We start from the raw sequence: 18,393 nt of genomic DNA, 5'->3' as shown, positions 1-18,393 counted from the left end.
AGACATACAGGTAGTGGGTTAGTGATCCTAGACAGAGGAGACATACAGGTAGTGGGTTAATGTGGGTTAGTGATCCTAGACAGAGGAGACATACAGGTAGTGGGTTAGTGATCCTAGACAGAGGAGACATACAGGTAGTGGGTTAGTGATCCTAGACAGAGGAGACATACAGGTAGTGGGTTAATGTGGGTTAGTGATCCTAGACAGAGGAGACATACAGGTAGTGGGTTAGTGATCCTAGACAGAGGAGACATACAGGTAGTGGGTTAATGTGTGTGTTTGTGGTGTGAGTGTGAGTTGACTACAGGAATAATCCTAGGTGTCTGTTGCCTGGGTCATAGATTTGTGTTTTTGACAACTCTCATTACATTTGGCATCACCATGAGTGACAAGGATTTGGCATGATTACACAAATAGACTGGGACTCAGGCTAAGGTCTGCAGCAGTGAGGAATGTGTGTGAGAATTTTTTTTTTTTTAATTTTACCTTTATTTAACCAGGCAAGTCAGTTAAGAACAAATTCTTATTTTCAATGACGGCCTGGGAACAGTAGGTTAACTGCCTGTTCAGGGGCAGAACGACAGATTTGTACCATGTCAGCTCGGGGGTTTGAACTCGCAATCTTCCAGTTACTAGTCCAACACTCTAACCACTAGGCTACACTAGGCTACCCTGCCAAGTGGTTAGAGTGAAGAGCATGTTGTGGTGAGAACAGAACAGTGGAAGACACACTACAGATTATTCATAAGTATTCAGGAACTATTCAGAAACTATTCAGGAACTATTCAGAAGTTTCTGTGCTAGTTTCTGTTCTCTGGCATGTCTCCACCCAGCTGGGTCCTTTGCAGATACCAACAAACAGGACATGTCACTTACAGTGGTCACACCCAACCAGAACCGGCCGCATTCCTGAGTTAAACAAAGACAGTTTGTATCAGCAGAAAAATACTAGCTCAAAACAATAGACAATTATCTGTGTAGAAAACAGCATAGCATGTCTAATTGGTCATTTTCCACAACACTATAAGGGTTACCACCACACAGTCCTGTATATATTAATGTACTGTGTGTGATGATGGAATGAGGTGAGGACCAAAGCGCAGTGTTAATCATATATATATTTCACCGAGAACACTAAAAAAAATAGCGAAGGAGAAACAAAACGAAACAGTTCTGAAAGGTGACATACAAATAACAGAAAACAATCACCCACGAAACACAGGTGGGAAAAGGCTACCTAAGTGTGATTCTCAATCAGAGACAACTAACGACACCTGCCTCTGATTGAGAACCATACCAGGCCAAACACAAAACACAACATAGAAAAAGGAACATAGACAACCCACCCAACTCACGCCCTGACCATACTAAAACAAAGACATAACAGAGGAACTAAGGTCAGAACGTGACAGTACCCCCTCCCCCCAAAGGTGCGGACTTCGGCCGCAAAACCTGAACCCATAGGGGAGGGTCTGGGTGGGTGTCTGTCCACAGTGGCGGCTCTGGCGCGGGACGTGGACCCCACTCCACCATACTCATACTCTTTGTCCCACTCGCCTCCGTGGCCTCTTTCGAGCGGCGACCCTCGCTGCCGACCTCGGACTGGGGAGCCTAGCAATGGGTGCCGAATGGACCGGAGATTCCGGCAGCTCTGACGCGAAGGGCGACTCCGACAGCGCCGGAGTGACGGGCGATTCTTGCAGCTCCTGGATGACGGGCAGCTCTGGCAGCTCCAGACTGTAGGGAGGAGATGGAGAGACAGCCTGGTGCGGGGGGCTGCCACCAGAAGGCTGGTGCGTGGAGGCGGCACCGGATAGACCGGCCAGTGGAAGCGCACTTGAGGTCTCGAGCACCGAGCCTGCACAACCCTACCTGGTTGGACACTCCGTCGGAGCCAGGCCAGTGCGGCGAGGTGGAAAAGACCACACTGGGCTGTGTTGGCGAACCGGGAATACCGTGCGCAGAGCTGGTGCCACCCCCTTTGCTATGAAGCCCCTACATAAGATCTGGTGCAAACAATTACCTTCAGAAGTCACATAATGAATTAAATAAAGTCCACCTGTAGGCAATCTAAGTATCACATGATATATCACATGATCTCAGTATAAATACACCTGTTCTGAAAGACCCCAGAGTCTGCAACACCACTAAGCAAGGCGCACCACTAAGCAAGGGGCACCACTAAGCAAGGGCACCATGAAGACCAAGGAGCACCACTAAGCAAGGGCACCATGAAGACCAAGGAGCACCACTAAGCAAGGGGCACCACCAAGCAAGGGGCACCACCAAGCAAGGGCACCACTAAGCAATGGGCACCACTAAGCATGGGGCACCACTAAGCAAGGGGCACCACTAACCATGGGGCACCACTAAGCAAGGGGCACGATGAAGACCAAGGAGCACCACTAAGCAAGGGGCACCACTAAGCAAGGGGCACCACTAAGCAAGGGGCACCATGAAGACCAAGGAGCACCACTAAGCATGGGGCACCACTAAGCAAGGGGCACCACTAAGCAAGGGGCACCATGAAGACCAAGGAGCTCTCCATACAGGTTAGGGAAGTAGTGGAGAAGTACAGACCAGGGTTGAGTTATAAAAACATATCAGAAACTTTAAACACCCCACAGAGCCCCATTAAATACATTATTCAAAAATGGAAAGAATATGGCACCACAACAAACCTGCCAAGAGAGGGCCGTCCACCAAAACTCATGGACCAGGCAAGGAGGGCATTAGTCAGAGAGGCAACAAAGAGACCAAAGATAACATTTACATTTTACATTTAAGTCATTTACCCTGAAGGATCTGCAAAACTCCACAGTGAGATTGGAGTATCTGTCTGTGGGACCACTTTAAGCTGTACACTCCACAGAGCTGGGCTTTACGGAAGAGTGGCCAGAAAAATGCCATTGCTTAGAAATAAAACAAGCAAACACGTTTGGTGTTCGCAAAAAGGCATGTGGGAGACTCCCCAAACATATGGAAGAATGTACTCTGGCCATCAAGGAAAACGCTATGTCTGGCACAAACCCAACACCTATAATTACCCCGAGAGCACCATCCCCACAGTGAAGCATGGTGGTGGCAGCATCATGCTTTGGGGATGCTTTTTTAGGAGGGACTGGAAACTGGTCAAAATTGAAGGAATGATGGATGGTGCTAAATACAGGGAAATTCTTGAGGCAAACCTGTTTCAGTCTTCTAGAGATTTGAGACTGGGACGGAGGTTCACCTTCCAGCAGGACAATGACCCAAAGCATACTGCTAAAGCAACACTCGAGTGGCTTAAGAGGACACATTTAAATGTCTTGGAATGGCCTAGTCAAAGCCCAGACCTCAATCCAATTGTGGTATGACTTAAAGATTGCTGTACACCAGCAGGAACCCATCCAACTTGAAGGAGCTGGAGAAGTTTAGCATTGAAACGTGGGAAAGAATCCCAGTGGCTCGATGTGCCAAGCTCATAGAGACATATCCCAAGGGACTTGCAGCTGTAATTGCAGCAAAAGGTGGATCTACAAAGTATTGACGTTGGGGAGTTGAATAGTTTTGCACGCTCCAGTTTTCTTTTCTTTTTTCTCTTATTTCTTGTTTGTTTCACAATAAAGTGGTAGACATGTAGGCATTCAAAGTGGTAGACATGTAGGCATTCAAAGTGGTAGGCATGTTGTGTAAATCAAATGTTACCAACTCTCCAAAAATCTTTTTTAATTTCAGGTTGTAAGGCAACAAAATAGGAAAAATGCCAAGGGGGGTGAATAATTTCGCAAGGCACTATAGATGGCATTACAGGGCATTCAGAAGTTATTCAGAGACCTTTGGACACCTTTGGTTGCATTAGTCTTTTTCTAAAATGGATTAAATAAAATCTAATCAGGAACTATAATTTAACCTAGGAACCAAAATCTTTGTCTCCTTCTCGACGTTGCATGCATTTCTTTCTCTCTCCCTCCCTCTAACCCCTCCCTCCCTCTCTCTAACCCCTCCCTCTCTATAACCCCTCCCCCTCTAACCTCTCCCTCCTCTCTCTAACCCCTCCCTCTCTCTAACCCCTCCCCCTCTAACCCCTCCCTCTCTCCTTCCCTCTAAACTCACCAATCTGGCAGAACCAGAAAGTCCACACCTCCCCAAAACTAACTTCTGTGAAAACAAAACTGATCTGAGTCTCTGTGTCATCTGTCTGTGTGAGAGGGAACAACCGTCCAAATGGCTCAACAGGGAGATCTGCTGGACCAGGACCAGTTCTGTTGTTCTGTCTGTCTGGATCTACTGAAGGAACCGGTCACCATCCCATGCGGACACAATTACTGTAGAAAATGTATTGAGGGCTGCTGGGATCAGGATGATCTGAAAGGGGTCTATAGCTGTCCTCAGTGCAGAGAGACCTTCACTCCAAGGCCTAATCTGATGAAAAATAACATGTTGGCTGAGCTGGTGGAGAAACTGAGGAAGACAGGACTCCAGGCTGCTCCCCCTCCTGCTCTGTGCTATGCTGGACCTGGAGATGTGGCGTGTGATGTCTGCACTGGGATCAGAAAGCAGAAAGCCCTCATGTCCTGTCTGGTGTGTCTGGCCTGTTACTGTGAGACTCACCTCCAATCTCACTATGAATCTCCTGCTTTCAAGAAGCACAAGCTGGTCAAAGCCACCGCACAACTACAGGAGAAGATCTGCTCTCATCATGACAAACTGCTGGAGGTTTACTGTCGTACCGATCAGCAGTGTATCTGTCTGCTGTGTGTGATGGATGAACATAAAGGCCATGATACAGTGTCAGCTGCAGCAGAGAGGACTGAGAAACAGGTAAGACCAGAACAACTTGTTGGTGACTGTCTGATAAACAAAGAATTAAAGATATAGTAGGAACTAAATCTGATTGAATATGAGATCATTCAAATTAAATGGATCCACAAATATGAACACAAACCTTGAGTATATAGATATGTTAACCCAGATTCTCCAAATGTATCACCATTTTCTAAAGTCTGTTAGGTTCTGAACAGAGTAAAAACTCAAACCAAGTTTATTCACCCACTGGGTCATACAGCTACAAAGACAATGTGTGATTATACAAGAACATATGTTTATAAACTCATACTAGGCGGGACCAACTCCTTACACATCTAGACAGCCGATACATCTCTGTTACTTGTCAGGGCCAACTTCTTACACATCTAGACAGCCAATACATCTCTGTTACTAGGCAGGACCAACTCCTTACACATCGAGACAGCCAATACATCTCTGTTACTAGGCAGGACCAACTCCTTACACATCTAGACAGCCAATACATCTCTGTTACTAGGCAGGACCAACTCCTTACACATCTAGACAGCCAATACATCTCTGGTACTAGGCAGGACCAACTCCTTACACATCTAGACAGCCAATACATCTCTGTTACTAGGCAGGACCAACTCCTTACACATCAAAACAGCCAATACATCTCTATTACGAGGCGGTACCAACTCCTTGCACATATAGACAGCCAATACATCTCTCTACTAGGCAGGACCAACTCCTTACACATCTCGACAGCCAATACATCTCTGTCACTAGGCAGGACATGAATTGGTTCCTCTCACTGGTGTAGTCATGGTCCTGCCTGATGCAAGAACCTTGGTGGGTGTGGAAGTGTATGTGTGTGAGATGACTGTAGTAGGAGGGTTGTTGTGGTGGGCCCCTCTGGCCCCCCTCCCAGAGGTTTCTTCACACTTCATCGTGTTGACTTGAAATTAAGCCGAATTCCTGGCTCCTCCCTAGTCATGCAGCTGGCCTGCCTTATCAGAGACTAACTAGACTGTTGAATTCCTGGCTCCTCCCTAGTTCTGCAGCTGTCCTGCCTTATCAGAGACTGAAACTAGTTGCCCTTTGTCTCCCTCTTTAGGAACATTGATATTCAACATAACATGTTTGAACAGAATATTTCAGCACTTCCCCTTGTCTCTCTCAGTAACTTTCCATACACCAAGTTCCTATCCACCCTTCATTGACCCCAACATATACATTCCTTGATGACATGTAAATTCATCAATACATTCTAGTATGGTAACATCAATAAGTATATTTCTAGATAGAATCCTACAAATCAAACACCATTATTATTTATTGTTATTCATTGTCAAACATCATTATTATTCATTACCAAACACCATTATCATCATTTCAGGGAAGTTAGGAACAAATATACAAAGGCAGTTAGCAAAGCTAAGGCTAGCTTTTTCAAACAGAAATTTGCATCCTGTAGTACTAACTCAAAAAACTTCTGGGACACTGTAAAGTCCATGGAGAATAAGAGCACCTCCTCCCAGCTGTCCACTGCTCTGAGGATAGGAAACACTGTCACCACCGATAAATCCACTATAATTGACAATTTCAATAAGCATTTCTCTACGGCTGGCCAAGCTTTCCACATGGCTACCCCTACCCTGGTCAACTGCCCGGCAACCCTCCACAGCAACCCGCCAAAGCCCTCAACATTTCTCCTTCACCCAAATCCAGATAGCTGATGATCTGAAAGAGCTGCAAAATCTGGACCCCTACAAATCAGCCGGGCTAGACAATCTGGACCCTCTCTTTCTAAAATGATCTGTCAAAATTGTTGCAACCCCTATTACTAACCTGTTCAACCTCTCTTTCGTGTCATCTGAGATTCCCAAAGATTGGAAAGCTGCCGCGGTCATCACCCTCTTCAATGGGGGTGACACTCTAGACCCAAACTGCTACAGACCTATATCTATCCTACCCTGTCTTTCTAATGTCTTCGAAAGCCAAGTTAACAAACTGATTACCGACCATTTTGAATCCCACCATACCTACTCCGCTATGTAATCTGGTTTCAGTTCATGGGTGCACATCAGCCACGCTCAAGGTCCTAAACGATATCTTAACCGCCATCGATACGAAACATTACTGTGCAGCCGTATTCATTGATCTGGCCAAGGCTTTCGACTCTGTCAATCACAACCTTCTTATTGGAAGACTCGACAGCCTTGGTTTCTCAAATGATTTCCTCGCCTGGTTTACCAACTACTTCTATGATAGAGTTCAGTGTGTCAAATCGGAGGGCATGTTGTCCGGACCTCTGACAGTCTCTATGGGGGTACCACAGGGTTCAATCCCCGGGCAGACTCTCTTCTCTGTATATATCAATGATGTTGCTCTTATTGCTGGTGATTCTCTGATCCACCTCTACGCAGACGACACCATTCTGTATACTTCTGGCCCTTCTTTGGACACTGTGTTAACAACCCTCCAGACAAGCTTCAATGCCATACAACTCTCCTTCCGTGGCCTCCAACTGCGCTTAAACACAAGTAAAACTAAAGACATGCTATTCAACTGATCACTGCCCGCAGCTACTCGCCTGTCCAGCATCACTAACCTGGACGGCTCTGACTTAGAATACGTGGACAACTACAAATACCTAGGTGTCTGGTTAGACTGTAAACTCTCCTTCCAGACTCACATTAAGCATCTCCAATCCAAAATGAAATCTAGAATCGGCTTCCTATATAGCAACAAAGCATCCTTCACTCATGCTGCCAAACATACCCTCGTAAAACTGACTATCCTACCGATCCTCTACTTCGGTGATGTCATCTATAAAATAACCTCCAACACTCTACTCAACAAATTGGATGCAGTCTATCACAGTGCCATCCGTTTTGTCACCAAAGCCCCACTACCCACCATTGCGACCTGTACACTCTCGTTGGCAGGCCCTTGCTTCATTCTCGTTGCCAAACCTACTGGCTACAGGTTATCTACAAATCTCTGCTAGGTAAAGCTCTACCTTATCTCAGCTCACTGGTCACCATAGCAGCAAACACTCGTAGCACGCGCTCCAGCAGGTATATCTCACTGGTCATCCCCAAAGCCAATTCCTCCTTTGGTCATCTTTCCTTCCAGTTTTCTGCTGCCACTGACTGGAACGAACTGCAAAAATCTCTGAAGCTGGAAATACTTATCTCCCTCACTAGCTTTAAGCACCAGCTGTCAGAGCAGCTCACAGATTACTGCAACTGTACATAGCCCATCTATAATTTAGCCAAACAACTCCCTCTTTCCCTACTGCATTTATTTATTTATTTATTTTGCTCCTTTACACCCCATTATTTTTATTTCTACTTTGCACATTCTTCCACTGCAAATCTACCATTCCAGTGTTTTACTTGCAATATTGTATTTACTTTGCCACCATGGCCTTTTTTTGCCTTTACCTCCCTTATCTCACCTCATTTGCTCACATTGTATATAGACTTATTTTTCTACTGCGTTATTGACTGTATGTTTTGTTTATTCCATGTGTAACTCGTTGTTGTTGAATGTGTCGAATTGCTTTGTTTTTGCTTGGCCAGGTCGCAGTTGCAAATGGGAACTTGTTCTCAACTAGCCTACCTGGTTAAATAAAGGTGTTCTCAACTAGCCTACCTGGTTAAATAAAGGTGTTCTCAACTAGCCTACCTGGTTAAATAAAGGTGTTCTCAACTAGCCTACCTGGTTAAATAAAGGTGTTCTCAACTAGCCTACCTGGTTAAATAAAGGTGAAATAAAGTAAAAATAAACTAAATAAAATTAGTTACCAAACATCATTATCGTTAGTTATCAAACATCATTATCGTTAGTTATCAAACATCATTATCATTAGTTACCAAACATCATTATCATTAGTTATCAAACATCATTATCATTAGTTATCAAACATCATTATCATTAGTTACCAAACATCATTATCATTAGTTATCAAACATCATTATCATTAGTTATCAAACACCCAAACAGCTCCCTGATTTGTGTTCTGTTAAATCTATAATTATTCACATGACTACATAATAATATATTATCACACAGACACTTCCTCAATATTTGTATCCCTATATTCTATCGGCCCTGTGTCACATTACTATACTATTGATCTACTGGACTAATAAAGCTTGATAGCTCATTGAAGAGTGATTCTCCACAGAGGCAGCTGGGGATGAGTCAGCAGAAGGTCCAGCAGAGATTCCAGGAGAGAGAGAAGGAGCTGAAGAAGCTCCAAAAAGCTGTGAAGTCTTTCAAGGTGAGTATTGTTGACCAGAGGAGACACACCATTTCACTTCTCTCCTCCAGTCAGAGAGAGAGAGAGGGGCCCCTATTCAATCCCACTGACCCCACTGTTGGGAACAGGCTGTCTGGACCCCTTTCAGAGAATAGACTGGTTCATTTAACCAACTGGGCTGCCTCATCACATAACCATGAGTAACCATGACTGACTCATGTCCCCTATACATTAAAATGGAGCTGTCTCTCTCTCAATTGAATTAAATTCATAGGGCTTTGTTGGCATGGAAATAATATATGTTTATATTGCCAAAGCAAGTGAAATAGACAATAAAAAAAAGTGAAATTAACAGTAAACATTACACTTGGAAGGGATTTGGGGGATGGGGGAGGGTCTATTAGAAGTTAGTAGGACTCTGATTTTCTCAGAAGTACTGAGTTCGGTAGGAGGATTTAGAGGTGTAAACCGTGATTGAACACACTCCACCACAGTAGGTGGCGCCATGCACCTTTAACGTTGGTTTGAGGACCTCCATTATATCATAGAAGAAGAAGTTGGTCTGTGAGGGTTTTGTTGTTCCTGAGGAGGGCTACTATTATTTTTATTTTCAAGTATTTTCAGAATGTATTAAAGCCAAAGCTAAAGCTTCCCTAAACAATTCAACATATCAGTCAATATATTTTCTCTGTGATTTATTTTCTCTCCGTCAACCGTTCCATCGCATCTTAACCGTCTTACCAGGCGGGCACTAGGACCCGGGGGAGGCTGCTGCTGCAGAGGCTGCTGCACCGCTCGTGACTGTCAGTCCTCCTTGTAGCTCATTGGTTAAGCTGTGGCTCGAGACTGTTAACGGTTAACGGACAGGAAACGGCTCTGACAGGACACATTCATGTCGAGGCAGTGATGTGAATGTGTGGTAAGTTAGAATAGAGAGAGAGTTTTCACTACTATAGACTTTGGTCATAATCAAAGCTTTGTTAACCAATAGGTTTTTATGTGAGGCTGCCTGTAAGTTACAGTGTAACAGACGTTACTAACGGTAACGGTGTCTTTTAAATTCGACATAAGTTATGTGGCGATGATATCTAGTTAACGTTGTATTTAATGTAGTGTAATGACCTGACTCGATCATAAAGGAACAATTGTCCAGACAGAGGATTGAGTTACGAATTGACGGTTTATTAGCAACTTTACACAGGCTACTGTTTGGCCTGAGCTCACGCCAAATAAATGAAAGATACCCCACAAGCCAATCGGGACCTTCTCTTGTGAAGCCCAGACGTCAGAGAGAGAACAAAAAAAGCCCAGAGAGAGAGAGAGAGAGAGGTCACAGATCAGATGAGCTCCTGCATTTTTCAGCATTTTCTTTAAAAAAGATAGATTTGGAGTTAGATAAACTTGGATTTTTTGTCAGGAACACATACTGGATTCTACCCTCTACAACATAACCCCCACTTCAAATCAAAACTTAAAACCTACAACCTGATTTTGGACGGAATTACGGAATCACCTGGAAGGTTCACAACTACCAAGATTTATTCTCTATACAGCAAATTCTCTGGAAAACAACAGAAACCTGGAAAACCCCATCCAACCTGGAACTGAGTGAGTAATGCTTAGTCCGAAACTATATTTTAAAAGCCAAAAGCCAAGAAGAAAAATACAAAACATTACTTTATAAGGACTGAATTCTAACATAATTCTGCCAAGCTTGATACAGCGTCAACTAGTACTGACGTGTCAAGTGAGAGGTGTCAAAGCCCATTAGCCCAACAATGGCAGGAGAGTCACACAGTCTACCCCAACCAAATGGAGAGGCCTTAGAGGCTCCCTCCCGCTGTTCAGAGGTAATTAAAATACAGTACCCTTTGCATGTAAAGAATGATAAGTCAAGAAAAGATTACAAAATGAAGCTCCTTATGGAAAATCAAGAGACACTTTTTGCTGACTATTACAAAAATGGGAACATCAGCAACCTTATCTTCCACACAAACCATCCCCTGGCATGGCACAGTGCTATATTAGCACACTACCCCTTTGTTAAGAGAGGGGGGGTTAACGAGGGCTGGAAACTCAGAATACTTGATAACGAGGACTCTGAGTCAAGTAATATTAATATCTATAAGTCCGGAACAGTGATGGTACAAAGTAACCCCAAACAGTTTCAGCTGGACTTTCACCTAATCAAAGAATTAGCCCAGCAGGAGAAGCTCTCCCTTGATAAAGATACCCCCACACCGAGCGGGTCAGACCAGACCTCTTCACTATGTAACCCCACAGATGAGCAACCCCAGCGGAGAGTCAACCCCCCAACACAGATTATCACTCCCTCATTGAAATGAAGGACAAATTCACCCAGCTGGAGATAAGACAGGTGGAGCTGGAACAGCAGGTGATCACACTTCAGTCAGCACAGACCCAGACAACAGCCCAGCACAACAACAGCCCCTTAACCAGACCAGGAGAGCTGGAGGTGGACAGAGACATATCTGCACTTTGGACAGTGGTGAGACAAATACAACAGGAGAAAGAGGAGCAGAACAGAGCACTAGAGGAGAGTATCAGACTGCTGGTGGAGGAGAGGTTGAGGGGGATGGAGGAGAGGGTGAGGGGGATGGAGGAGAGGTTGAGGGGGACGGCGTGTGACAGAGAACAACCCACTAGAGAGGTGGCCACCCCCACAGAGGAGCAAGCAGAACAGCCCACCTCAGCACCCAACAAAAGTCTCGACACCACAGCAGAACAGACAAATGAAGAACCCCAAGCCCGCCGGCTCTCACCCCCTCTGAGCACCCCCCCTGTCAGCCACCCTGATAGCCCTTCTGATAACCCCCACACCCACTGAGGACAAACACAAGACACAGATTGTACTACTTATGGACTCAAATGGGAAATATATAGAAGAAAAAAACTTTTTCCCAAACACAGTGTATCTAAACTCTGGTGTCCAAACACCCAGAGCGCCCTAGACCTTCTGTCTGAGGCCAAACTAGGCTCACCCAGCCACATAATAATACACACAGGCACAAACGACCTGAGGGCACAACAGGAAAGAGTGGCCACAGCACTGAAGGGAGTGATTGAAAAGGCTTCTTCTACTTTCCCCAACGCACAAGTGGTTATCTCCACCCTGCTACCACGAAAAGACTTCCACCCTGCCACAATACAGCGGGTAAACGCAAGTATTTCCCGTGACTGTGCCTCAAAACCAAACGTTTTCCTGGCCCACCACTCCACCCTGGACTTGAACAGCCTCTATGACCAGGTCCACCTCTACAAGGCAGCAGTGCCCATCTTTGCCCGAACTCTAAAGGACATCGCTCTCAAACGTATCCCCAACACTTCACACAGGAGCAACAGATCAATAGACACCCCACCCAGACCAGCGAGACACCCTCCCAGACCTGCAGGACCCCCCCGGACCTACACATAGAGGACCCACGCCAAGAGGAATTACACCCAGACCACCGCACACCCAGACACATCCACACCCCTACCCCCACCAATCAACACCCCCCCACGTCAACCATGCCCACACCCCATTTAGGCCCCCTCAGATCAGACCTATGCCACTCCTGCCCACCCCATGCACCCCACCCCGCAAAGAGGGCCTCAACATGGAAGCCACACATACGCCCAGGTAGTGAGCGGGCAAACAGTCCCAACCCCCACTCTCACACTCGCCCAAGCCAATGGCATGTACCAGATGCTCAGCAGACTCTGCTCACACTTACTGGCCTGAGGCCAAACCACAACCAACAACATTGGACACTTTATGGAACAAAAAGCCTTTACTATTTCATCCTGGAATATCCAAGGCCTGAGGTCATCTGCCTTTGGCCTGAAGAGCAGAAACCCGGACTTCACCAAAGAAATCGGTAATACAGACATTGTCATCCTGCAAGAAACCTGGTATAGAGGAGACAGACCCACTGGATGCCCTCTAGGTTACAGAGAGCTGGTAGTCCCATCCACCAAACTACCAGGTGTGAAACAGGAAGGGACTCGGGGGGTATGCTAATTTGGTATAGAGCAGACCTAACTCACTCCATTAAATTAATCAAAACAGGAACATTCTACATTTGGCTAGAAATTCAAAAGGAAATTATTCTAACAGAGAAAAATGTCCTCCTGTGTGCTACCTATATCCCCCCACTAGAATCCCCATATTTTAATGAAGACAGCTTCTCCATCCTGGAGGGGAAATCAATCACTTCCAGGCCCAGGGACATGTACTAGTCTGTGGCGACCTAAATGCCAGAACCGGACAAGAACCTGACACCCTCAGCACACAGGGGGACAAACACCTGCCTGGAGGTGACAGCATTCCCTCCCCGTATGCCCCCTAGGCACAACTATGACAACATAACCAACAAAAACGGGTCACAACTCCTGCAGCTCTGTCGCACGCTGGGTATGTACATAGTCAATGGTAGGCTTCGAGGGGACTCCTATGGTAGGTACACCTATAGCTCATCTCTTGGCAGTAGTACTGTAGACTACTTTATCACTGACCTCAACCCAGAGTCTCTCAGAGCGTTCACAGTCAGCCCACTGACACCCCTATCAGACCACAGCAAAATCACAGTCTACCTAAACAGAGCAATACTCAATCATGAGGCATCAAAGCCAAAGGAACTGAGTAACATTGAGAAATGCTATAGATGGAAGGAATGCAGTTTGGAAACCTACCAAAAAACAATTAGGCAACAACAAATTCAATCCCTTTTAGACAATTTCCTGGGTAAAACGTTCCACTGTAATAGTGAAGGTGTAAACTTGGCAGTAGAAAATCTTAACAGTATATTTGACCTCTCAGCTTCCCTATCAAATCTAAAAATCTCAAATAGAAAACCGAAGAAAATTAACAACAATGACAAATGGTTTGATGAAGAATGCAAAAATCTAAGAAAGAAATTGAGAAACCTGTCCAACCAAAAACATAGAGACCCGGAAAACCTGAGTCTACGCCTTCACTATGGTGAATCACTAAAACAATACAGAAATACACTACGGAAAAAGAAGGAACAGCATGTCAGAAATCAGCTCAATGTAATTGAAGAATCCATAGACTCTAACCACTTCTGGGAAAATTGGAAAACACTAAACAAACAACAACACGAAGAATTATCTATCCAAAATGGAGATGTATGGGTAAACCACTTCTCCAATCTTTTTGGCTCTATAACAAAGAATAAAGAGCAAAAACATATACATGATCAAATACAGATCTTAGAATCAACTATTAAAGACTACCAGAACCCACTGGATTCTCCAATTACATTGAATGAGTTACAGGACAAAATAAAAACCCTCCAACCCAAAAAGGCCTGTGGTGTTGATGGTATCCTCAATGAAATGATCAAATATACAGACAACAAATTCCAATTGGCTATACTAAAACTCTTTAACATCATCCTTAGCTCTGGCATCTTCCCCAATATTTGGAACCAAGGACTGATCACCCCAATCCACAAAAATGGAGACAAATTTGACCCCAATAACTACCGTGGAATATGCGTCAACAGTAACCTTGGGAAAATCCTCTGCATTATCATTAACAGCAGACTCGTGCACTTCCTCAATGAAAACAATGTACTGAGCAAATGTCAAATTGGCTTTTTACCAAATTACCGTACAACAGACCATGTATTCACCCTGCACACCCTAATTGACAACCAAACAAACCAAAACAAAGGCAAAGTCTTCTCATGCTTTGTTGATTTCAAAAAAAGCCTTCGACTCAATTTGGCATGAGGGTCTGCTATACAAACTGATGGAAAGTGGTGTTGGGGTAAAACATACGACATCATAAAATCCATGTACACAAACAACAAGTGTGCGGTTAAAATTTGCAAAAAACACACAAATTACTTCACACAGGGTCGTGGGGTTAGACAGGGATGCAGCTTAAGCCCCACCCTCTTCAACATATATATCAACGAACTGGCACGGGCACTAGAAAAGTCTGCAGCACCCGGCCTCACCCTACTAGAATCTGAAGTCAAATGTCTGCTGTTTGCTGATGATCTGGTGCTTCTGTCACCAACCAAGGAGGGCCTACAGCAGCACCTAGATCTTATGCACAGATTCTGTCAGACCTGGGCCCTGACAGTAAATCTCAGTAAGACCAAAATAATGGTGTTCCAAAAAGGTCCAGTCACCAGGACCACAAATACAAATTCCATCTAGACACTGTTGCCCTAGAGCACACAAAAAACTATACATACCTTGGCCTAAACATCAGCGCCACAGGTAACTTCCACAAAGCTGTGAACGATCTGAGAGACAAGGCAAGAAGGGCATTCTATGCCATCAAAAGGAACATAAATTTCAACATACCAATTAGGATTTGGCTAAAAATACTTGAATCAGTCATAGAGCCCATTGCCCTTTATGGTTGTGAGGTCTGGGGTCCGCTCACCAACCAAGACTTTACAAAATGGGACAAACACCAAATTGAGACTCTGCACGCAGAATTCTGCAAAAATATCCTCCGTGTACAACGTAGAACACCAAATAGTGCATGCAGAGCAGAATTAGGCCGATACCCACTAATTATCAAAATCCAGAAAAGAGCTGTTAAATTCTATAACCACCTAAAAGGAAGCGATTCCCAAACCTTCCACAACAAAGCCATCACCTACAGAGAGATTAACCTGGAGAAGAGTCCCCTAAGCAAGCTGGTCCTGGGGCTCTGTTCACAAACACAAACACACCCTACAGAGCCCCATGACAGCAGCACAATTAGACCCAACCAAATCATGAGAAAACAAAAAGATAATTACTTGACACATTGGAAAGAATTAACAAAAAAACAGAGCAAACTAGAATGCTATTTGGCCCTACACAGAGAGTACACAGCGGCAGAATACCTGACCACTGTGACTGACCCAAAATTAAGGAAAGCTTTGACTATGTACAGACTCAGCGAGCATAGCCTTGCTATTGAGAAAGGCCGCCGTAGGCAGACATGGCTCTCAAGAGAAGACAGGCTATGTGCTCACTGCCCACAAAATGAGGTGGAAACTGAGCTGCACTTCCTAACCTCCTGCCCAATGTATGACCATATTAGAGAGACATATTTCCCTCAGATTACACAGATCCACAAAGAATTCGAAAACAAATCCAATTTTGAAAAACTCCCATATCTACTGGGTGAAATTCCACAGTGTGCCATCAGAGCAGCAAGATTTGTGACCTGTTGCCACGAGAAAAGGGCAACCAGTGAGGAACAAGCACCATTGTAAATACAACCCATATCTATGCTTATTTATTTTATCTTGTGTCCTTTCAAATTCGTACCTTGTAAAAACACTGTATATATATATATAATATGACATTTTCAATGTCTTTATTGTTTTGAAACTTCTGTATGTGTGATGTCTACTGTTAATTTTTATTGTTTACCTTACTTGCTTTGGCAATGTTAACACATGTTTCCCATGCCAATAAAGCCCCTTGAATTGAATTGAATTGAATTGAACAAAGGCTGAAGCTTAACTTCCAATGCCCCGCCCCCTCCACGCCACTCCGCCAACCACCAGGATGCCCGGCATCAGAACATCCCAGGCATTCCTGTGATTGGCAGATAGCAGGTTGATTGGCATGTCGGACACCGCGAACACTGGGAACTGGTAAGTACAACACAACCAGCTACTAGCCGAACACATAACACACAGCTGTCTGTGCGGGTCGCTACAGTAGTTTCACTATCTGTGCCAGGCTATAAATGACACAGATAACATCTAGTTAACGTTGTATTTAATGTAGTTTTACTATCTGTGCCAGGCTATAAATGACACAGATAATATCTAGTCAACGTTGTATTTAATGTAGTTTTACTATCTGTGCCAGGCTATAAATGACACAGATAATATCTAGTTAACGTTGTATTTAATGTAGTTTTACTATCTGTGCCAGGCTATAAATGACACAGATAATATCTAGTTAACGTTGTATTTAATGTAGTTTTACTATCTGTGCCAGGCTATAAATGACACAGATAATATCTAGTCAACGTTGTATTTAATGTAGTTTTACTATCTGTGCCAGGCTATAAATGACACAGATAATATCTAGTTAACGTTGTATTTAATGTAGTTTTACTATCTGTGCCAGGCTATAAATGACACAGATAATATCTAGTTAACGTTGTATTTAATTGATCACAGCTTTCTGCTTTCCATGTAGAGTTTTTGGTAAAAAACATTACATTTGATTATTTTGTCAGCACAAATTTGGAAAAAATTCTTTGTTTATCTTTGTCAAACAGGCTGGGCGTCCTCCCAAAGATATGCTTAAAGTTCTGAATGATGATATGAGATATATATATGATATACCAAGAGGTGTTCTGTACCTGTCTGTCCAGGAGGGAGGAGAGTAGAGCAGGACCAAGAGGTGTTCTGTACCTGTCTGTCCAGGAGGGAGGAGAGTAGAGCAGGACCAAGAGGTGTTCTGTACCTGTCTGTCCAGGAGGGAGGAGAGTAGAGCAGGACCAAGAGGTGTTCTGTACCTGTCTGTCCAGGAGGGAGGAGAGTAGAGCAGGACCAAGAGGTGTTCTGTACCTGTCTGTCCAGGAGGGAGGAGAGTAGAGCAGGACCAAGAGGTGTTCTGTACCTGTCTGTCCAGGAGGGAGGAGAGTAGAGCAGGACCAAGAGGTGTCCTGTACCTGTCTGTCCAGGAGGGAGGAGAGTAGAGCAGGACCAAGAGGTGTTCTGTACCTGTCTGTCCAGGAGGGAGGAGAGTAGAGCAGGACCAAGAGTTGTTCTGTACCTGTCTGTCCAGAAGGGAGGAGAGTAGAGCAGGACCAAGAGGTGTTCTGTACCTGTCTGTCCAGGAGGGAGGAGAGTAGAGCAGGACCAAGAGGTGCTCTGTACCTGTCTGTCCAGGAGGGAGAACAAGGCCTGGTGGACCTGGAGAGCAGAGTTCTGACTGAACCTGTCTATCTCTCTCTGTCTCTGTCTCTCTCTCTCTCTCTCTGTCTCTCTGTCTCTCTCTCTCTCTGTCTCTGTCTCTGTCTCTCTCTCTGTCTCTCTGTCTCTCTCTCTCTCTCCCCAGCGCTCTGCACAGTCAGCAGTGAAGGACAGTGATCAGATCTTTACTGAGCTGATCCGCTCCATTGAGAGAAGGAGCTCTGAGGTGAAGGAGCTGATCAGAGCCCAAGAGAAGGCTCAAGTGAGTCAAGCTGAAGGACTCCTGGAGCAACTGAAGCAGGAGATCGCTGAGCTGAGGAAGAGAAGCACTGAGCTGGAGCAGCTCTCACACACAGAGGATCACATCCATTTCCTCCAGGTAACTAAACTGTCTTGTTACATGTGATATGAAATTAACTTCATGGGAAATGT

The 18,393-nt window shown here is 44.7% G+C and overlaps 1 protein-coding gene across 1 annotated transcript in view; it reads left to right on the top strand.

Moving 5' to 3' along the window:
* Positions 1 to 4,126: 4,126 nt before the first annotated feature.
* The window catches only part of LOC135536149 (tripartite motif-containing protein 16-like), a 22,965-nt gene continuing 8,698 nt past the window's right edge, over positions 4,127 to 18,393 (top strand). Inside the window, exons 1-3 of the mRNA XM_064962538.1 lie at positions 4,127 to 4,803; positions 8,969 to 9,064; positions 18,107 to 18,340. Coding sequence (XP_064818610.1) covers positions 4,207 to 4,803; positions 8,969 to 9,064; positions 18,107 to 18,340 — 927 coding nt within the window. The 5' untranslated portion in view covers positions 4,127 to 4,206. The remainder of the gene's footprint in view (positions 4,804 to 8,968; positions 9,065 to 18,106; positions 18,341 to 18,393) is intronic.

Source organism: Oncorhynchus masou, unplaced genomic scaffold (assembly GCF_036934945.1).
Source record: "Oncorhynchus masou masou isolate Uvic2021 unplaced genomic scaffold, UVic_Omas_1.1 unplaced_scaffold_564, whole genome shotgun sequence".
Taxonomy (NCBI): domain Eukaryota; kingdom Metazoa; phylum Chordata; class Actinopteri; order Salmoniformes; family Salmonidae; genus Oncorhynchus; species Oncorhynchus masou.
The sequence above is the reverse complement of the archived record's forward strand: the minus strand, read 5'-3'. Positions and strand labels throughout refer to the sequence as shown.